Genomic DNA, 23141 nt, shown 5'->3' with positions numbered 1-23141 from the left:
TGTCCAGAATACTGTCAACGGAGCAGTATTAGGCGGGACCAGAAAAGCATTACTATGGGAAAGTGGCTGGGTTTCTTAGCATTACAAACCCCGAACTCTTCTGTCATGTCTGTGAGTGCGAACTCTGCCCCATGGGAAGCAGTGACTTGCATGTTTATTTAAGTGCATAGTAATTCTAACCAATGATGCAATCTTAATAAACACTACCACTTTTCTCTCGTTCATCAGCAGTATTAAAAGTATTGTGCAGGACTGATTTGTTTGCATAGTGCATTTTTGTTAAGTTAGTATCTTAACCTGGAGAATAATTAAATGGGCAAGATGTTTCATGACCTTTTTAATATTGTTACAGACATTAAGTGACGTAAGAAGTTTGAAGTTTCCACCATTGTTTACTCAAAAATATGCACAGGAGGTAAATCTATTTGATCTTAGTTCTGTATTACAAAGTAACTGGAATGCCAAGTAGCAAAGACAAGTGAAGTAGTCTTAGCTGGTCTGTTTTTAAACCAAATTCCTATTTCAGGTACTTTACTGTGCCTCTGAAATAAAGCGTAGTCATTTTAAAATCACATTGCTATAACCCGTACACTGATACCTTTTGCCCCACATAGTCTAATTGTTATGAGTTGAAAATATATGGTTTTGCTAATGTAGGAGCATGCACTTTACATGATCCCTTTTCCCATCTGTCCCATCCTCGTGTTTTAAATCCATATTGTAGTGCAGGAAACAGTCCTAGATAAGTGAAACTGGGGCTGCACTTGAATTCACACACACACACCCTTGGGAACCAACAATAACAGTTAGATCTCTTTAAGGGGAAAATTGTATAAGCAAAAATATATCATGGGGCGTGACATGCCATATTTTGGGGTTGTCAAATCTGTCCTCCTCTAAAGTAGTAAGATAATTTCGGAAGAAGAGGGTCCTAATTTGCAGAACCCCTTCATGAGAAATTGTGAGTCTCTCATTTCCAGTTTTTCTGGCTGCTTCAGCCCTGTACTCAGACTAGATTAGCCTCCTTCTCCTGCTACCACTTCAGCCTGACTTCTACGAGTGTGGTCTGCTATGAGTACTGAGCTGAAGTGAGATTAAAGGTGCTTTATTTCTCTGAAGGTACAGTAAACTATTTAGTTTTAACGATTTAAAATATTTATTGAATGTGTATCTACCTATATTATGCTTTGACACATTGGACTTTCCCTTTAAGACTAGCTACCAGGAGTTCCTTAAATCTAAGAATTGAGTGCATGCTTAAGGGAAACGTGGCCCAAGATTTGTAGAGTTTGTAAATGTGCAATTATTATTTTTCCCCTTTTGCTTTATTAAAAGATCTTGGGCCAGATTTGACTAGACAAGTGGGTCGTTAATCCTTTAGGCATAAGGATCAATCTGATGCCACTGTGCATCCAGATTTCAGGCCTTTTATGTACTTCCAACCACTGTGCCGAAGGATTAATGAACAAATTACTAGAAAAGCATTTTGGGGTGTCTTCTAGTTGTTCATGCATCTAAACCTAAAGCTAAACATTAAATAACAAAGCCATTTGAAAATAGTTTTGCTGTCTGAAATGTCACATAGCACATCATTTGTTTTCTTCTAGTACGCTATGGTAAAGCACATGCTTTCTCCAAGTCCCACTGAAAGACCAGAGGCAGAAGACATCATAGAAAACCCTTTATTTGAAGACTTAGAACTCCCAGCAAAATCACTGCTTAGGCAGAGGTCACGGACAATGAGTGTCTCTGGAATTAAGCATTCAAGACAACCAAGCAAATAATTGGGCACAATTATCTTGAGTACACTCAACACATCTCAAAATGGTTATTCAGCAGGCCGGAACCTCTGTCACATAATATTGATCTCTGAAACAGTTCTTTATTTCTCAGATTATGTAGAAAACATGTTGGATGGAGCTCAGTTAATCTTGTTCGCTATTGTTAGATGACCCGATGAAAGCCAGTGACTAAACTTTTTGCATTCCATTGCTCTTTCTACCTTGATCTTCATAGGTTGGTTGGTCCAGCACACTGCTTACATTTGTTTGGATACTGTAAATGTTAGCTGTCAGGGGAAACTGGAAAGATCTGTTTATGTAAATAGAATTAAAATGCTGTATTTTTATAGAATAAATTAGTCTCTAAACCGGATGGATATATTCCCTGATCACTTGCTCTCTGGAGAAATGAAGGTGATCTTGAAACTTTGAAAAATCATGACTCCATTTTTGTCCCTGGTGGGTAAACTGGGAATCTGCACTATTTTTAAAGTAAAAGTATGACAGGTGTACATACGGTCACTATTCATAGCCTGTATTTAGAAGAACTGGTGGATTGTGTTTCCATACCATAGTAGATTTTAGGGAATGTGTTTTGTACTAATAAGCCAGTAGAGGGCAAAAGGAGGGTTATAGATATTGTTATGAAGAGCCATAGTAAGAAATTAAGCATATATCAAAATCTTGAAATTCTGGAATTTTTAAACCTAATTAAGTTATAGGTATATTATGTAATACTGTAGATTTGTACTTTTCTAAATCAACTGTAGGCGTTAGTGTAATCTGCTAATTTAACTGCCTAATATGAAGCTTTTATTCATTGTAAATATGTTTATTCTTATTTATAAAACGCAGAATCAATCCATTTGGGTTGGTGGTGTACAGAATGCACTTACTGCAGTTGTGGAGTGCATTAATTGTGACTTCTTTCAAGTCTAAATGATTTAATAAAGTTTTTTTTATTTAAAGCTTTATAGTTGCTTTGTTTTAAAAACAAAAACTACACAATAAGCAACCATGATGGCAGGTTTACATGGGCTGAAGGGGATAGAAAAGCCAGTCCTCCAACTAATTTTACTTTTGTGCCAAGTTCAGTTTTATAGTCTGCACTGTGAAAAGTTGGATTCTTACTAACTTATAAGACTGAGGTGGGAATTTCAACTGTGCTAAAATACCGGTTGATGGAGGGGCCACACGAGAAGGAGATAAACACTGAGACTTTCTCTTTGGAGAATTAACCTTTGTCCTGAAATTTCTGAATGCTGATCTTAGTCTAGAGATGATTGTATTGGGGAATTTTGAAGAAAATATTTTTAGCTTTCTTGTGGTGGGAGGAGAAATAATTTTAGTACTAAAAATGTTTTTGTGTTGGTGCTTTTGTTCTGCACTCCAGTAACTCAGAGGTTTGTCTGATATCTTTTGAAGTCCTAGTCCTTGATGAGGACTTTTTCCATCTCTTTAACCCCCCTCCCTATTCCACAAAATGCCCTTTTAATTCTGACCTCACAGTGAGTCAGGTTGGTATACTGTAGACATAGGAGCGTCAAAGGCCTGTCGCTGAATCCAGTTGACTGCAGCATCTGTCTGAATTGAAATTTTATGTTATGGTAACAGTAGGCTCTAAGGATGTGCCTTCAGAGCAATTAAACATTTGCAGCTGGCTCACGTCATCTGACTCGGGCTCGTTGGGCTTGGGCTTCAGGGCTGTAAAATTGTGGTGTAGACATTCGGGCTTGGGCTGGAGCCCAGGCTCTGGGACCTCACAAGCAGGGAGGGTCTCAGAGCCCAGGCTCCAGCCTGCGCATCTACACCTCAGTTAAACAGCCCCATAGTCCAAGCCCCCGGGAGCCTGAGTCAGCTGACAAAGCCAGCTGCGGGTGTTTAATTGCAATGTAGACAGACCCTAAAAGGCCTTCTTCATGGCTTCCAGCCAATGGAAGTGTTCTGCATGGTGGGTTATCTGATGAAGCCAGATTGCATTTTTCAGCACAGCAACCTCCTGAAGGCAATCAGATTCAGGGTATTCTGGAACCAGACTATAGCAGAGTCAAAACAGGAGGGATCACGTACTGCCTGCCTTGAGAGATTTACCTAGCTTCACACTCAGACTGAGTAGGCACAGGGGGAGTTTCTCTCAGCCACCTCTGAGCCCCAACATGCTTCATCTCTCATCAGCAGGGTGGTTTTGTTATACAATCTCTAGTCACATTCAAACTCGGGTGAATCCTTCCTCCTCCCATCCCCCCCACTTCCTTCTACAGTTGTTAATGTTGTACTGTTAAGCAGCTGCTGAACTCCATACCAGAGGTTTCTTCTTCGAGTGCTTGCTCATATCCATTCCAGTTAGGTGTGCGCGCGCTGCGTGCACGTTCGTCGGAGACTTTTTTACCCTAGCAACACTCGGTGGGTCAGCAGGTCGCCCCCTGGAGTGGCGCCGCTATGGCGCCTGTTATATACCCCTGCCGGCCCATCGGCTCCTCAGTTCCTTCTTACCGCCCGTGTCCTCACAAAATGGAAGCGCTTCTGCCACTGGTGTGCCCAGCATGGCCATTCTCCGCATTCTATATTAGTCCCCACTATCCTGGACTATGTATGGTCTCTCAAAGAGCAGGGGTTGGCGATCTCCTCTCTGCGAGTACATCTTGCGGCTGTATCCACCTTCCATCCGGGGGAAGCTGGCAGTTCCGTTTTTTCCCACCCGATAGTTTCCAGATTCCTCAAAGGCTTGGAGCGACTATACCCACAGGTCAAACGCCCTACCCCTACCTGGGACCTGAACCTCGTCTTAACCAGGCTCATGGGGCCCCCTTTTGAGCCTTTGGCCACATGCTCGCTACTGTACCTGTCCTGGAAAACAGCATTCCTAGTCGCTGTCACCTCGGCTAGACGAGTCTCGGAGCTTCGTGCATTGACTGTGGATCCTCCATACACTGTGTTCCATAAGGACAAGGTACAGCTGCGACCGCACCCGGCGTTCCTCCCTAAGGTCGTCTCCGCCTTTCACGTTAACCAGGACATCTTTCTGCCAGTCTTTTGTCCAAAGCCGCATTCATCGCAACGAGAACAACAGCTCCATACTTTGGATGTCCGAAGGGCTCTCGCCTTCTACATCGAGAGGACCAAGCCCTTCCGGCGCTCACCTCAGCTATTTGTAGCGGTGGCAGAACGTATGAAGGGCATGGAAATCTCCTCCCAACGTATTGCATCTTAGGTTACATCATGTATTCGGACATGCTACGACTTGGCTCATGTTCCAACTGGCCATCTTACCGCCCACTCTACGCAGGCTCAAGCCTCATCTGCCGCATTTTTGGCCCATGTTCCCATATAGGAAATATGCCACGCGGCCACCTGGTCTTCCATCCATACCTTTGCATCACAATACGCATTGGTCCAACAGTCTAGAGACGATGCCGCCTTCGGCTCAGCAGTCTTACATTCCGCAACGTCTCGCTCCGACCCCACCGCCTAGGTAAGGCTTGGGAATCACCTAACTGGAATGGATATGAGCAAGCACTCAAAGAAGAAAAGAAGGTTACTCACCTTTGTAACTGTTGTTCTTCGAGATGTGTTGCTCATATCCATTCCAAAACCGCCCTCCTTCCCCACTGTCAGAGTAGCAGGCAAGAAGGAACTGAAGAGCGGATGGGCCGGCAGGGGTATATATCAGGCGCCATAGCGGAGCCACTCCAGGAGGAGACCTGCCGACCCACCGAGTGTTGCTAGGGTAAAAAAGTCTCCGACGAACGTGCACGCGGCGCGCGCACACCTAACTGGAATGGATATGAGCAACACAGTTTGAAGAACAACAGTTACAAAGGTGAGTAACCGTCTTTTCTGTGGTGTTGTAGTGGCAGGATAAGTGATGGGTTTTTTTTTTTTTACATCCCTTACCTGCCTCTCCAGTGTCCTGTGCAGCTTATTTAGACCATTGTAAACCACTTAGAACATCTTGGACAACAGGGGCTCTACAAATTCTATAGAACGATAAAGGTTTCCATACTTGTTTCAGCCAGTCATATATTTGGTTGGGCAGCCTTCCAAAGGCCTGGCACACAGCAAGTTCCTTTTATACATTAAATGACAAGACTTCTTGTGGAAAACGCACAGACCATCACTGCCTGGAATCAGCACTATTTGATTTTATAAACTGAACACACACTTCATGTACACAAACACCTCTCCTGTCCGTCTGCACTTGCTGTTGATGAATCACTTATTTTAAATCTCTCAGACTTAGTTTGGAAAGTTTATAAGCTTTGCAACTACACACTTATTTCTGAAGAAAATAGGGGTGAAATCTACCATGGTGCAGAGCGCCAGCACAAGACCTAGGCACCTCTGAGGTCACTGGTGGCTGGGTCTTTTGCTGTCTCTCCGCACATGAGTGAATTTCATTCATAGGCTGGAGCCTACCAGCACTTCTGTGCATGATGAACTTTATTCATAAGTAGTCCCAGTGAAAATGTGCAAGTAATGTTGAGCCCTTTGTAGCACCATGGCTGTACTGAATTGCCTTGAGACAGCACGTATCCTACACAATTGTAGAGTACACCCAGCCAAAAGGAGCTCAGTGAGCACAATTCATGCTTTCACCTACTTTTTCAACATGAAGGCTGAATCATTCACAGGAAACTTTTCTGCTATTTATATATAGTGTAATTTTTTTAATGGGAAACTAGCCAATTGGTTATGACAACTCAGCTGCAAGATCAAGGTCCTTTGCAGTTCTTTCAGAAAGTGCTACTAATTTTGTTCACAGCACAAAGGAAGATGAAAGGACAATATGGCATCACTCTGCTGTGCTCACATTTCACACAGATTACAGCCAAAATAAAAATACATTTGTAATCTTGCACCTAATCTCTTCCAAAAAAAAGTTCAATTAATAGACCCCCTTCCCCCCCTCCACCAAAAAAAAATACACACCAGTCACCATACACTCTGCATCTGTCTCATCCTGCAACAAGTAACCCAGAACTTGGTTTGTGCTTGCTCTTCAGCCCTCCAGTAGGGATTGGGACTTTAATGCTGTATTCTGGGTCTTGAGCAGTCTTGGAAAAGGTGGCTATTGAAACCATATCTTCTCCAATATCTACCTGAGACCTGCGCCTGCAGATGAACAGCTTCTTCAGAGCCCGTTGGAAGTCCCGATTCAGAAAGGCATAGAGCATGGGGTTGATAGTAGAATTGCAATACCCTAACCAAGTTATGATCTTGAAAGCATCAACCAGAACTGCGCTGGTGGAACTGGTACCTTTAGCAGCTAGCCATACATTCAGAACAAAGTAAGGTAACCAGCACAATATGAAGACTGAGATGATGATGCTAATTGTCCGAGTGGCTTTGTTTTCCAACTGCAGGTTGTTCTGCCTCTTGCTGTTGGGATGGTAGTGAATTTCAAGGGACTGAGACATGATGCGGGTGGCATTGAGTCGTGATGCTCGGTAGATGAAGAAATACATGCTGCACATAATCATGAACGGGACAAAAAACGCCAGGGCAGAAGCTACAATGGCAAAAGTCCAGTTGGTGACAAAGATACACTCTTTGCTAGCATCAAAATCTACACCAGGTATCTCATTCCAGCCTTGCATGACTGGTAGGAAGGAAATGAGGGAGGAGTATACCCAGACCATGCAGGTCATTATGATGCACCTGCAAATGGAAGAGCAGGAAGGTAAAAACTTGAAAGCACATGTTATTCTGAGATCTTCCTTTGAAAACAGCTGACAGTAATGATACTCCACAGGTGTGTGGTGGAGATTAGTCAATGCTTCTGAAGAGGTAAGTATAGAGAAGCCTGAGACACAATGTTTTGGTCCAAATTTGAACATTTCCAAAGTCTAGGTTGTTTGGATTAGGCTTAGGTTTAGGCCAGTCTGTGTATCAGGGACCGATAGAACTGTTTGGAAAAATAGGGGGAAACATTGTTTCAGGGAATAATTTCTTTTCTGTTAGAATATTTGAAACATTTTAAAATTTCCAACCAGTTGCCGGGTCAGGAGATGATAGTCATCTTATGCTTTTAAGACATGATGCCCAAACTTTGAAACCCTTTGCCACAGCTTAGCAGGATCCTCAGGCCCACTCCCTAATTTCCCATCTAGATTTGACCTATGGATGGACCTATCCTCCAAGATAGTCAGGGATGGGAACTCCATGCTCCAGGTGTCCCTAAATCTCTGATTGCCAGATACTGGGACTGCATGATGGGGGATGGATCACTCTAAATTGTCCTGTTCTGTTTATTCCCTCTGAAACGTCTGGCACTGGCCACTGTCAGAAGACAGGATGCTGGGCTTGATAGACCATTAGACTGACCCAGAATGGCCATTCTTGTGTTTTTTAGAGGGTCCCACTACCTACATTTTCCCAGGCATAGCTACCTCCTGAAACATGTAGGTGGGCCCACTGACTACCTTGTGCCTGAAGGTATTTATGAAGCCTGTAGCACTACCTAAAACTCACAACCAGCGAAATAATTTTGAAACATGTTCCTAATTCAAAAGGGGCATTCATAGAAGTGCATGCAGGCCAAGTCAGCCATGAGGTTCTTTATATCTTACTGCTTCCCCCACACCAAAAAAAACACAAAAGTAGGGCTTTTTAAATGGTACAAAGGACTGCTCATCAAATATGGATCAGATTTTGGGTGGTGGTTGCGAATGGCTCATCTGGAACTGTCATGGTCCATAGTAAGGGTGTGTTCCACATCTGAGTAAAAACTCTGAAGGATTTGGGCACTCAAAAATTAGCTCTATAGGGAGTTAAATATAAATAAACTAGTAGCTGAAAGCCTGTCCTGTCACACAGGTGTGGCATTTGGGCCAACTAATCCGCCACCTGTGCAGTCTCCCTCACAACCAATGAAAGTGTTGTATGCAAATTAGCTGTAGGGTAAGAGTGGTGATAGGTGGTTACTTCTAAGATCACCGTGGTTTAGGACTCTTGGCATGACATGCCTTACTGTAGTGTACATGGGTGTAATTCATAACATCAAAATGTCTGAGAACTTGAAAATTGGACAGTGGTGGACAGTGAACCCCAGTGGTGACTGAACCTGGTGATATTCTAAACAAAGAGAGCTCTCTGCCATGCCTGTTGCTGTTTCCATCGCTTCACACTATACAGATATTCTAGGCTTCAGAGTGACAATCCTGGGATCTTATTACATAGATACTATTTTAGAATATGAGACTCGATAGGCTGTGTCTAGGTACTTGTATGGTCTCCATTACTGTAGTATTTGACTGCCTCACACTCTTTATTTAGCCTCACAATACAATGTCTGTGAGGCAGGGCAGTGCTATGATCTCCATTTTCTAGATGGCGGAACTGCTACACAGAGACTAAGTGACTTGCCCAAGGTCACACAAGAAGTCTGTGGCAGAGCAGGAAATCAAGTCCCTTGCTAGCACCCTAACCACTGGATAAGTCTTCCTTTCAAATCTTGATCTTAAATTATTCTTTTTTTAATGGATGCAGTGCTTAGCTCCTATTTGAATCTGAGGTGTAAGAGCAGAGATGACAATCTGTCCAAGTTAGGCCTCCAGGGATGTTTAATGTTAAACCCTGGAATTGGGACTGATGATGGAACATCTGGCAGATCCTAAAACCTCCCTCCATTTCCACGATCTTTTGAGAAGAATACTCGCCTTCGATGTGACATCCTCATCGAATAACGATAGGGGGTCACCACGGAGCAATATCTATCCAGACTGATAAAGCACAATGTGACAATGGACGCCGTGCAGAACATGACATCAAAAGAGATCCACACTTTACAGAATAGCTTCCCGAACAGCCACATCCCCGTCACCTCATAAATTATGCTGTGGGGTGGAAAGAGAGAGAGACCACAATATATTGTTACAGTTGAAATGATTATTTTTCTGCTAAGGAGAAGCCTATTTACCTAAGACCCAAGTTAACGTTGTACCCTGTTGGCAAGATTAGTGAAAATATGGTGACTTCTATTGAGATACATTGAAATTTTGTTAGGAGGCAAATTGGAGTAATCCCCAAGTTTGATGCCCAAGGCTTTAGCCTGATATGGGACATAGCTAACGTCCCCACTTATGCTACCAGCTGGAACACAGTTTTAATAGTATCCCTTGGCATTGTTGCAGTTTTAGTACAGATCACCTCTAATTTTTCAATGCCTCAAGAAGACACTTATGTAACCAAAACGAGAGAGCTAGTCTTCACAACATCTCATATTTTTGAACTCCTTTTTGAATGAGTGATCAAATCCTCAGTTATTTAAGACATGTATTTTAAGATTCCAAACCATGGAAACAAAGTCTAAGAGAAAGTTACTGCAGAGGCTAAGGACTTCTATAAAACTGGTAAAAGTAGGAAGAAATAAATTGCAGCCAGGTAAATGTTATAGCATCGCAGATTACACAGCCCGTTATACTCCTACCTCAAGCTTCCTGACTGGTGACTCATTTGTTACTGTTTCTCTGCCTCTGTTGGTAATATTTTGATACAGGTGAGTGGTTTTCACTGACTTACTTGCCTCCGTGAGTCATTTATAGGCTAAATAACATGAGAACTGGAGAAAATTTCCTTCACATCTTCATTTTTGCCCATCTAAATCTGGAGCATTGGAAGATCAACCTCATCTTTTGCATTGTAGAATTTTTCAGCATGCTGGATTTTGCCTCTTTTGTATTAATTTTTTTTATCATCATTCCAAAAGATAATGTCTTAATTTTTTTCTCAGCCACTGGCAGTAATCAACTCAGTGGCAAATTTTGCTCTTTTTGCACTATGCTGAAGAAGAGAGTTTATATTAGGTTCTAACTGGCATTTTGATGTATTATCTGGATAGTACTGTTTTAGATTGTGTGTGTTTTTGTATTTGACAAAGACAGATGTCATATATGATTTTAATGAAATTGAACTGCATAGTCTTTTCAGGATATTTCAATTCCTGGGCTTGGAATAGCTTCCCTCCTCCAATGTTCCAAGCATCTTTGGTACTTCCCATCTGGTCTGCCTCTTCAGATCTCATGCATTTTAGCTTCTGGATAATGGGATTCATATGAGAACCCCAGTTCTCATGTTGTTTAACCTATAAATGACTCACGGAGGCAAGTAAGCCAGTGAAAACCACTCACCTGTTCCAAAATATTACCAACAGAGGCAGAGAAACAATAACAAATGAATAACCAGTCAGAAAGCTTGAGGTGGGAGTATAATGGGCTGTGTAATCTGAGATGCTATAACATTTACCTGGCTGCAATTTGCTTCTTCCTACTTTTACCAGTTTTATTTAAGTCCTTAGCTTCTGCAGTAACTTTCTCTTGGACTTTATGTGACACAGTGAACAAGTCACTGTCTTTGTGAGAATTCATTCCTTTCTCCTTCCCTGCAACTGTATAGCTCTTAGCACTAAAACCACAACAGTTGCTCTAACCTGATCGGAGTTCTTTCAGCTCTGCTGGCTAGAAAGAGGAAAGGAATAAAATCTATATATAATGCCTTTTTTAAATGCTGGGGTTTGGTTTAACTAATTTCATTAGCATTAATTAAAACCACTTTTACAGGTTACAATTGTTCTGCCTCTTCAGAACGGTAATGGCACTCACTGTATTAGCATCTGTGCTACAATATGAGCTAGAGGCCCCAGTCAGTACCAGAGCCTTGTTATAGGGCAGGGATCGGCAACCTTTCAGAAGTGGTGTGCCAAGTCTTCATTTATTCACTCTAATTTAAGGTTTCGCGTGCCAGTAATACATTTTAACATTTTTAGAAGGTCTCTTTCTATGTCTATAATATATAACTAAACTATTGTATGTAAAGTAAATAAGGCTTTTAAAATGTTTAAGAAGCTTCATTTAAAATTAAATTAAAATGCAGAGGCCCCTGGACTGGTGGCCAGGACCCAGGCAGTGTGAGTACCACTGAAAATCAGCTTGTGTGCCGCCTTCTGCACCCGTGCCATAGGTTGCCTACCCCTGTTACAGGGGATGTTGTACAAACATTTATCTGAGCAGTTAAGGGGAGCTCTGTGTGTTGTCTTATATGGCCCTATTACAGTAGTATTTGAGCACGTCACACTGTATAACATTTATCCTCACAACACTCCTGTGAGGTAGGCAAGATCTGTTATCTCCTTTTCACAGACAATGGAACAGATTCACAAAGGCACTTAGGGGCCTAAATCCAACGTTCTGGTGACATTCTCAAAATCACTGCTCAGCAGCCACTTAGCTCCTGATTTTCTGAGCTGCTGCCAATCAGTATTTGCAAAGCTGCTTAGTCCTGATGCCTCTCCACCTCTAACAACCTGCTCAGAGCCCTAGTGCAAGCCAGTTCCCTGGTGGCCTTGAAGCAGGATTTTTGAAGTAGGCATTCCTCTGCCTACCTCGGCCCAGGGTATGCTCTCAACTTCACAGCTTTCCTGTTGGACATCTTCCACTTTGTAACAGAGCAGGAACTAGAACCTGCATCTCCTACAGCCAAGCAGAGTGCCCTAACCAGTCAGCCAAATGGATAACATACACACTCTCTAGACACCAATAATCTTCTAAAGCTTTTTACACAGGAGGAATCATTCTGATTTAAAATAGATGCATTTAGGGTCATACAATGGGCTTAAAATTAAGTGACCTGGCAAGCTGGAGTTTTAAAAAGAAATCAAGTGTGTTTCATGCCAAAGGGCTCTGCAAAGTACACATATACATCACCCCTGAGATCTAGCCATGTCTGGCGTGGAGGGCAGCAAGCAAGCACCATACAAACCACACAAGAGTTGAGGAGATGATATTTTGGCTAAAGGCATCATGACAAACTCCCCAACCTTATAAGAAGTGCTATAAAGCTCCCTCTCTTGAGATATTTAAACTGGACAAAGATCTCAGGCTCTCAGGAACAATCCTATACTGGCAGGGTGATGGATTAGCTGACCCAACTGTTGTTTCCCTCTAATTTCACCTTTTTCTAAAGAATAAAGGTGTTATGATATCAAGAGTGACATCAGCACAGCCTGTCCATTCACTGCCAAGCACCAAATTAGGGGCCATTAATGAAGGAATAATATGAGATTGACAGTATCCAATCTCTATGCTACACATATGCTGTTAACATTCCCTGAAATGTTCCGATTAACAAGAGGGGAAGCATCCAGACAGGGGTAGATGCTAGTGCTGGTTGAAAATTTTTTGATGTAACAGTTTTCCCTCCTGAAAATGCAATTTTGTTGAAATTGAAATCTTTTCCTGGAACATATCCATTTTGACAACATTTCTGATAAGGAAAAGAGTCAAAACCAAGTATTTTAATAATGTTGAAATGTTTTGTTCCAAAATGCTTCATTTTGACTATCATTTGAATTCATTTTGTTTAACTTGTAGATTTAATATATATATTTATTATAATGTTTCCACATTATCAGAATGAAACATTTTACCTTATTAAAACAGAACATTTTGATTATTTTAAATTGTAATATTTTGGAATTTTCATTCCTTGAGAAATCTGCTCTTTTCATTCTGATTTGGAACAAAAACAAATGTGGAAATCAGAATTTCCCACAGAATAGAAACTCCATTTTCTAGTCAGTCCTATAGGCACTAGTGGACATGGAGAGAAGAATTAGGGGCTGATTGCCAACTTTGCTCACACAATAGTACCTTACTTCACAAGTAGCTTCATTGATTTCAGTAGGAGAATTTGTGCAACAAGGTACTATCCAATGTACGGATGGCACAACCTGTCTTTTAAGCCCCAGTACTGCAAAGACTTATGCACATGCTTAACTCTAGGCACTGCGAGTACCTCTAGTCAACCACTGAAGTTGATGTAACTACTCAGAGTGTGTACAGTTAATCACCTGTGTAAGTCTTTGTTGCAACAGGGTCTTAGTTAGCAATGCACTGTAGGAAGGCCAAAGAGTTTGAGACATAGTATAGATGCCAATCTGTGTACACACTGCCAGCTAACCTGATGTCGTCTTAGTGGTGATATCAAGTACTATTTTGTAATGCTTGGAAAATACAGATACTGAACAAATCAGAGAAATTTCAACATCAGAATCACACTTTTTTTTACCTTCTTGCTGCATCACTAATCTGAAATCAAGTGAAGCATTGTATGAGGGTCCCTTTGTCTCCATAACTAAATCTCTTTTATTTCACTAAAGCTGGCTAAGGAAGGACTGAATGTTCCTTCCATTGAATCACACAGGCTTGTTCTTTTTGGCATGTGGCTAATGAACAAAACAACACAGCATATCTGATCTGCTGCAATTCAGCGTAAAAGCTGAAACAGCCAAGCTGGAAAGTTGTGAACCTAAATCCACCCCTATTGTACTTGTGGCAGATGCTAGCAAGCTAGCCAGCCTATGGCAGTGTTGGTTCTACTCCAAAGATGTCATGCTGCTTGACAGAGGGTCTCTATAATCTTCAAGTCCCCATATGTGATGTCCATAGTATCTGAGCTAAGTGCATACCAAGAACTTCCCCATTCTCAGAGTCTGTGACACAGAGACCCTTTGGCAAAAGTTCCCCTGTTCTTTGCAAGCAACTCTCACCTCAGACCTGACAAAGTCACTACACCAAACACGTCTTACAGGATATTGAAGGGTCAGAAACCATTAGTTATAGGTGTAAGATCTTAACTACAGTATCTCCTGAGAACTTTTCATATAGGCCCAGAGTCCACAGCTTGGCTTGGGCTATGGGGGCTGGCTAACAGAGAACAATACATAGCTAAGAGGAAGCTGGGGTAAACAGATAACCTTGTGTGTTTCAAGTCAGTGAGCGGAGTCAGCATAACTCCGAATGTAATTGGGCGTCCTTATCGCTGGTTATATACACATGAAGTGCTGAGAAAGCCTCATGGTTACTCCCTAATTCAGGGAGGAGATAGTGGTATAATACCCCTCAGATCCTAGATAAATTTTGGGGAGAGGCCTAATATGATTGACATGACATGACACCCTCCCCTCACAGATGTATGCCAGTCCTAGCCCACAGAAATGCAAGAGTAAACTTATAAACAATTGTTATTGTTAAGTACTAATTACTGCTTTTTTTATTTAAATCTCTAGGAATGTACCTGTTGGTCAACGAGAGAGCTGCTACCTCATTCCCCTGGACTCCAAAATTAGGATTTAACCTATATACTTTAATAGACATAGTCTGGGGGCAATTACCTGTGTGTCACCAATATGTTAATTTGGGCCATGGGAGAAGCCATTATGTAATCTTTTAGACCATTGTCTTATTGTGCTTATCTTGTCTTGCTGATAGAACCTATCCAGCGGCTTGGGAAAACCCATCCCTATCGCTTCTCTCAGTCCAATGAGCACCATATATAATCTATAGTAATTAATCGTTTTGCAGTGTCTCTGAACCTGATATGCAAAGTGACACTCCGCCAGCGCTGTGCATAATAATCTCCTGTGCTTGACTCTACATGGTGTGGATTATTGGTCCATTAGTATTTATCCATAAAGAGTAGCATGTGAGGAGCTACAAGAAAATTCATAATTCACAAGCTTCACAATCATTGCGAGATGAATGTACAGGTAATAGTTGAGGAATAATATATTTATATTGAAAGTATGCTCTATGAACTGGGATTAGAAATTAACCACCAGGAGGTAACCTGATGTGGTGACAGCTCGTGTGGGCAAGGGAAAGTCATCACCCTGCCCTGCTTGGCTGGTGATACAAGGCCAGGCTCAATTGTTTAGCCTTGCACAATACTAAAACTTTCAGTGGGAACCCATCGGGGCAATGGCAAACAACTGAAACCATATTCACTGCAGCACATTTAGAATGATAAACTGGAGCATTTTATTTTAACACGCTGGGAGTGCTAGTTGCCTTTAATCAAAATGTCCATCGAGCGCCATCTATGACTCACCTCACCATGGTATTTGAGCACCGTAAAGTATCAGCTAACAATGCAGAGGGAATATTGCTAAATGCTATAACAACCTTTGGTCATGGAGGAGTTCCTCCACTAAGGAGCATGTTTTTCTGCCCAATGTTTGTTTTCACCTTCCCTTTTCCAATTAGAAGTGTTGTGCTGAGCTACTCAGTGCAAACAGCTAGCTAACTCTTTCTCTCCCTAGTGGCTGGCTTGCATAGTACAAGAGCCCTTCTACAGCTGAGAGCTAATGGAGAGTCTCTATTAGCTGAAATGGGATTTTGGAGGCAAAACCTGTTGGATTCTGTGCTGGCTGACAACAGTGATGCCTATTATCTGCAGCACTTTGATGTGCTATGTCAGAGCACCTGCAGCCTCCTAACTCCCCAAGCCTCGCAGTAGTTCTGTAGTCCCTTGACATAAAAGATCGTACTGCGGACCCCTGTGGTGCTTAAAATGGCACCTTGCCTAGCAGGCTATTTTTTGTTCCCCTCATAGTTTTCCTGATAAATATGGTGTCTCTCTCCTAAGTGGGTTATTTTCTCTCTAACTGTATAATTAAGTCATTGGTTGTCATGGAAATACTTCCTCTCTTGAAATGCCATTTACCAACCCTCCCCTTTTTTTTTTCCTCAGCCTCTACTGTTCCTCTTCCCTACAAGACATAAGCACAGACAGATTACTCTTTGCCAAGCACCAGTTTCCTCAGCCTTTTTTGTTACCTTCATTTCCTTGGAGGTGATAACCCCTCCCTTGTGAGCTCTGCTGCTGACCCATGAGTAAATGTGGCATCAAATTCTCCACTCCTCCTTTGCCAGGAAGAAAGCCCCTCCTAGTTCGGGGAAGTGAGCATGTTGCTTGGGAAATGCTCCCCCCGGCCCATGCTGCTGCACAGCAGTGCTGACTCTAGCACTTCTCAGCCTAACCAGGAAAGCTGTGTCAGCAGGTGGATGGCAGAGAGGACATGTGGGTAGTTTGGTAAGTGGGAAGCTCTTGCAGGGAGAGCTCTTATTGCCCTGAAGGTCCAGGAAGGGATACCCCTGGCCACAGGAAGAATGTGGGAACTCCAGAGGACTGCAGTATGTTTAAGGGTCATGCATAGAGTGAGAGGAAGAAAATCTGCTGGAGAGGAAGGTCTAGATTGAGAGGAAGAACCTGTCAGTTAGGTGGGAGCAGGGAGCCTGACGTATCTGTTGGGGGAGGTGGGGCTTGTTAACCTGCCACCATGGGAGACCCAGGTTCCATGGGAGACCCAGGTTCCACTTCCAGCCCTGGTGAGTTAGGGGGACGGATAGCTCAGCAGTTTGTGCATTGGCCTGCTAACTCGAGGATTGTGAGTTCAATCCTTAAGGAGGCTGTTTAGGGATCTGGGGCAAAAATCTGCCAGGGACAGTACTTGGTCTTGCTGTGAAGGTAGGGGACTGGACTTCATTATCTTTCAAGGTCCCTTATAGTTCTATGACTTGTCCCTACTGCAAACTGGCAGGGAGACATGCTAGAGAAAGGCCCTCAACACAGAGCAGAAGGTAGAGGGAGGCAGTGCCCTCCCTTCCAGTGTGGAGTCTTGAGAGAGGGAGACTAAACTGGCAGAGGTAGCAGAGTCTCTGCTCTGGACTCCGACAGGGACATGGAGGTACCAACAAGCCTGAGGAAATGGGGGTTGGCAGAGAGACTGCTGGAAGCACACCCCTGTTGGGTACACTGTAACAGCTGTTATTAGTTATCCTTTATTTGTGATGCTGCTTTCCCGGCTCCAGGCAGCTATCGTTAACATGACTCTTTTTGTCATGGTCACCATCAGGAAAGCACCAGCCCAGCCCTGGCCCTGGGGGTTCCCCAGTTCACTTGTGTTCCCACTGCTAGAGGGAGTTTGCAACAGCAGAGCACTGATCACAGCCAGTCCCCTCTCTGGAGGGAGCCATCAGGTGTGTAGGCCCAGCTTGGCAGTCTCCTCGCACTGCAGCGAGTATGTAACTGCCAGCTACTGCCTGATGCCACCCACTCTGCCTCTCAGGCCAGGCAGCAAATCATGATCCCACTCCCCCCACTTCCTGTTCTTGTGCCATTTTGGCTTGATCCTGAACCATGCCCTAGCCACATGCACCTGGCCAGCCTCAATCTGCAAGGAACTGCCTGCTGACAAATCTGGGGGGCCCTTTTCAGTACAGAGCCTGTATACTAAACATGGGCTCTGACACACTTCCCCCACCCCCACCACAGCACATAATGAGGACCCCAATGTAAACGATGCAGAGTCCCTAACCTTACTCCCAGTGAAGTCACTGTCAATATTCCCAATGACTTCCCATGGGTCTGAAGGAGGGGAGTGGGTTATTTCATCATGCAACCAAAGCTGGAGCCGTTGGAATTCATACACCCAACAAAGCAGATGTAAGTTTGTGTAGCAACAGGTGAGAGAAGGAAAAGATAGAAGCATGGTGCCAGTGATGATGTTGGAACAAGAGCTGACTGGATCGTTGCCTTTTGAGGCAATATTCAAGCTTTTGAAATTTGATTATGTTCTGCTTTGGAAGGAAACCCAAACTGTTGAACATTTGCATGAAAACAGAAGCATGTGGATCCTGTTATTGACCTGGGATGCAGAAACCCCGGGTTCATGTCCCTCCTCTGCCTGATTTAGAGCACAGTCTTTCAGCCCAGCGCACTCTACATCAGTTAGAGCAGGGAGCTGACCATTGGTCTCACACCTCCCATTCCTAGGTATGCTAATCTCCCAGGTATAGAGTCACACTCTTCCCCTGTGCCCAAAAACCTTCCGGATGAAAGTTTTGTACCAACTGCTGCATCTCTGTTAAACATTTCAGCGATGGTAAAACAATATATAGAAAATATTTCAAGCCGGTCTAGTTGGAAACTGAACTGAGATTTCTTGAGTTTGAAACTATGACAGTCTATTCATATGCTTGGAAAGGGTAAGTTTAACTCTCTTCTAACACCATTTTCATTTTCCTCTGAAGCTATTTAATAGGCTTCCACTCAATTTGTAACTCTCTCCTTACTGGGAAATCGATTCTCCAAGTTATTTTAACATTTTTGTCTTACTTCTTACACATCAGGGTTTAAACTTAAATAAAAAGGCCAGATTCACTTGTGGGCTTTTGCTGATTTGCACTGCTGATGTCTGAAAGCGGATGCAAACTCTATTTAACCAGCTGGTTAAACTGGGTTTATGGCCATTTCGTATCACCAGAGGAGAGGAATGTAGTCAGAGCACAGTGGTGAATCTGGCCTAAAAGGTCTAAAGGAATTGGTTTAATCTCTCGTTAGTCTTTTTAGCCTCATGTCAATAATTAGAGCCGTGAATTTGTTGTCACCAGTGAAAGTGCAGTCAGAGTACAATAATAAAGGGAAACAATCCTGACCATTTTTGCCTTCTCAATGCAGACAGCTTTAAACAAAACTAAATTTTTAATCTTCGATTTATAAATCACATGCAGTTCCAGACAGCTCACAATGACAGCAATTGTCCTGTTCTGTTTATGTAGGTAAAACATTTATTTTGCAAGAACACCACTCCCCTCCTCCACTGGTTTTTGGACTGGGTTAGAAGAAATATTAAAGAGGGTATTACTGTGATAAAAATGGGATGTATAATTTAATCTTTAAAAATATGTCAGGTTAATAATACAAGTGTTGTGTGCTACATGGTTAGGACATTTTTTGAATATATGAGCTCAGATTTTTTCTCACCCTGGTTTTATACTGGTTTAGGTACATTGACTTCAGCGGAGTTGCTCCTGATTTCGACAAGTGTAAATAAGAGAACAATCTGATCCAAGAGATTATCTTAGTGGAAACATTATAATTATTAAATTGAAGACTGGAACTAACTGAGGGCCTGATCTTGTATTCCTTGAGCACGCAAAACTCCCATTGCCTCTAGTGGTTTTCATAGGTGCACAAGGACTGCCAGACTGGGCCCTGAGGGAAGGAGAGCACATCTGTACTACAAGTTGGCTGAGAGCAAACTTGTCTGGACCCTGTGGGTATGTATTCAGGCAGCTAGCTCAAGCTGCTGCTAGCGCTACCCACAGCTACACTGCTGGTTTTAGGGCAATAGCTCAAGCAGAGCTAGCACATGTCTATCTACTCATGTGGGAAGCAGGCTCCAAGCTGCAGTGTAGACATTCCCTGAATGTATTATTCCCATTTTACAGGTAGAGAAACTGATACACAGGGAGGTGAGTTTGTAGCAGTGCTGGGACTGGAGCCCATGCATTCTGTTTCCTATGCACCATTTATTAGACCATTAGACTTGCCTCTTACATAGTAGCCACTGAACCAACTGCTGCTGAATGCCATCAAATAAGTGCATTACTAACAGGTCTTACCTTACAAGCAGTTCTTACCTAAATGGCATGACCAGACAAGCAACGAGGAGATCTGCCATGGCTAAGGACATAATAAACATGTAAGTTGCAGTACGCAGCCTCTTCTCTACCACAGGGCAGATAAAAACCACTGTATTCCCAAACAGAGTGATCAAGTCTATAAAGGTTAGTATCAGTCCAACAGACACCTCCCGGGGACCAATTCCTGCCCCTGTCCAGTTGCCATCTCCTCTTACCCAGGACAGGGCAGTGGAGGAGACGTTGGAGAGCAATGATGTATTTTTGTCCATCAGCATCTTCCCCTGGTGTTCAGAGCTGAACCAGAGAAGAAAAAAACACAGGCTTTGAAGCAAATTAATTCCAAGTCTATGGAAGAAAAGATGAAAACTACAATTATGTCTTATTCACTTAAAAAGTCCCAAGCACCCTCCTGAGCAATCTGCCCTCGCTGTGTCATTGTTACCAATTCCCTGGGAGGGCTTATACCCAATGTTAATGTTATATATGTGCCACACTGGCTGAAAGGCATCATGAAAATTAAAAGCCTTCCTGTGAATGAAAAGCACATCATTAGGTGAAGCTTGATACAGGGCAAAAGCACTGAGCACTGGAAAAAGAAGCAATGGGAATCTAGAATTAATGCAGTTTTGCTAATCCCACTCACCTGGGGTGAGTAATCTTATTTGATGGGCAAGTAAAATATTTTCTCATTATCATCTTGGTCATTATCAAGGTGGATGAGAAGATTTTTTTTTGTCTAGGCTGGATACATACATAACCCATTGTTCAGTATGTGATATGTTACACACACACACACACACACACACACACGTCTGTTACAGCTCTTAGTCATGGAATTTGGTCCTTGAGGTCAAGCTATAGAGGTTTATGCTCTTATCTGTAGAGGTTCCCAGTAGTGATCAGAATGGTGATGTAATATATATTCATGGCTAGAGAGTTGGAAAATGGAATTTTCATTTGGGAGAAATGTCTGACATTCTGACATTTATTTTCATTCTGACTCAGAATGAAAAAATGAAATTTTGAAATTAACCACAGAATGGAAATTCCCACAAATTTTGATTTGGAGACATCAAACCGTTTCAGTTTGATAATGTTGAATTGCTCCATTTTCATGTCAAAGTGTTAGTGCAAACACATTTGAAGAGGGTCAGTAGACACGTACTGCTGCTCTGGTACTATCCATAGCTGACATTGCAATTGCAAGCTAGTAGCAAACATATGTCACAGCAGCTAGAATTCACTTCCATAAACTCAGCTAGCCAAACCCAACCTCCTGAGCTCTTGGAGAATCTCTAGGTGTGACAGAATACACCCCAGGTTCACACCCTCTACACTATTGTAATCAGTTTTGTACAAGGCATGTCTTGCAAGGTATCATTTGAAAACTCATAATTTGCTGGTCAATATTGTCCTGATAAAAGAAGTGAGGCAACATTCTATGTGACATTATAAGATTTCACTGTATGATGTTATTAACACAAGTTCCAAACCCCACACCCCTGACGAAACTGAGGCTGGCAAACAGGTCTCTCCTAAACAAAGGAATATATGCTCTGCTTAATTTGCACATAACCAGTAAACTGAGTCATCAAGCAGGAAAGGAAACTGAAAAAGCTCAATCAGGTGAGAAAAAGCCATCAGGGAACATCCTTCCACATAGACACTTTATGTTCTAATGCCCAGCTGGAAATGTTTTTCAAGAGGGGGGCTGAAAATATACAAAGGCGGGACCAATACCCAAAGCCCCACCTCCTTCCTATCACATTCACTGCACCTGAAGTGACCAAAAAAGCATTCGTTGGACTTTGGTGTAAAGGTCCTGACCTACAGGGTTTGGTCAGTAAGACACTGAAATCCTGTGGTGAGAAATTTTGCTTGAATCTGATATTGTTTGTTAAGTAAGGTAATAATAAATGGCTTATCTTTATTTTTATTATAAGCATTTCTGACTTTTATGCCTCATTATTTGTACTCAAAATCTCTCTTTGTAGTTAACAAACCAGTTCTACTGTTTTTTTCCTAATCCAGTATGTTTATATGAAGTGTCTGAATAACTATTTGAGATAATAAGCTGGCATCTTATTCCATTTAAGGAATACATTGATTTAAAATATCCTGTACTGTCTAGGAGAGGGCTGGGCAGTACACGACATACATTTCTGGAGGGAAATTCAGGGCTGAGGGTGTGTTGAGGTCACCCTGAAGTATAACCAAGGCTGGTGAGAGCAAGAGTGTGGCTGGCAGGCTGCAGTTACACACAGACACTCAAGGTGTGACTTGCACACCGGAGGCTGTTTGTGAGTGGCCCAGCTGGGAGCTACTGCAGCAAGGCATTGTGAGGCACCCAAGATTGCAAGGCAGGGGTAACACAGCTGCTCATTAGTCTGGATTATAGCCTGGCATGTCACACTAGGCACCTGCTAAAATGTGATACATTAAATTAAAATGAAGCCCACCTAACATCAGCCAGCCCCACACAGTATTAACTCATCTGCAAAATATCAAGCCTGGCCCTCAGAAATGCTTCCTCGCCCACCTGCCAAAACAACTCTGTAGCCACAAAGCAAAGTCAATTCCTTCCCGACACCTGCCCCAGGATACCTCCCATCAAACACTCCAAAGCCTAGCACTTTTGAAGCTCTGGCAAACCCGCACCGGGAAGCAACTTCCAGACCCTGGAGCCCATATTTTCTAAAGTGCGTAGTGATTGTAGGTGTCCCCCATCTGAGATGCTTCAAAGGGGCTTGATTTTTGAAAGAGCAAATAAATGAAGGGTACTTTGTGAAAATCAGCCTCTTTTAAGATGTCTCAAATTTTGCACTCAAAATCACTAACTACTCTTGAAAACATAAAAGCAGCAGAGAATCCTGTGGCACCTTATAGACTAACAGACGTTTTGGAGCGTGAGCTTTTGTGGGTGAATACCCACTTCGTCAGACGCAGGTAGTGGAAATTTCCAGGGGCAGGTATATATATGCTAGCAAGCAAGCTAGAGATAACAGGCTTTCTGGGAGTGAAATAGCATCATCAGAATGCATGTAGTGAATTTCCAGGGGAGTAGTCTGTGATATATACTTGCTAGGCAAAGGCACTA

The 23141-nt window shown here is 42.7% G+C and overlaps 2 protein-coding genes across 2 annotated transcripts in view; one reads left to right on the top strand and one right to left on the bottom strand.

The window, feature by feature from the left end:
- The window catches only part of EIF2AK3 (eukaryotic translation initiation factor 2 alpha kinase 3), a 35721-nt gene extending 32972 nt beyond the window's left edge, over window positions 1–2749 (top strand). Inside the window, exons 14-15 of the mRNA XM_032783978.2 lie at window positions 353–415; window positions 1608–2749. Coding sequence (XP_032639869.1) covers window positions 353–415; window positions 1608–1784 — 240 coding nt within the window. The 3' untranslated portion in view covers window positions 1785–2749. The remainder of the gene's footprint in view (window positions 1–352; window positions 416–1607) is intronic.
- Window positions 2750–6487: 3738 nt separating this feature from the next.
- The window catches only part of LOC116826923 (histamine H2 receptor-like), a 19221-nt gene continuing 2567 nt past the window's right edge, over window positions 6488–23141 (bottom strand). The window contains exons 2-4 of the mRNA XM_032783977.2: window positions 20042–20338; window positions 9440–9616; window positions 6488–7439 (exon numbers count right to left, since the gene is read on the bottom strand). Coding sequence (XP_032639868.1) covers window positions 6737–7439; window positions 9440–9616; window positions 20042–20319 — 1158 coding nt within the window. The 5' untranslated portion in view covers window positions 20320–20338 and the 3' untranslated portion in view covers window positions 6488–6736. The remainder of the gene's footprint in view (window positions 7440–9439; window positions 9617–20041; window positions 20339–23141) is intronic.

Source organism: Chelonoidis abingdonii, chromosome 5, assembly GCF_003597395.2.
Source record: "Chelonoidis abingdonii isolate Lonesome George chromosome 5, CheloAbing_2.0, whole genome shotgun sequence".
NCBI classification, from domain to species: Eukaryota; Metazoa; Chordata; order Testudines; family Testudinidae; genus Chelonoidis; species Chelonoidis abingdonii.
The sequence above is the reverse complement of the archived record's forward strand: the minus strand, read 5'-3'. Positions and strand labels throughout refer to the sequence as shown.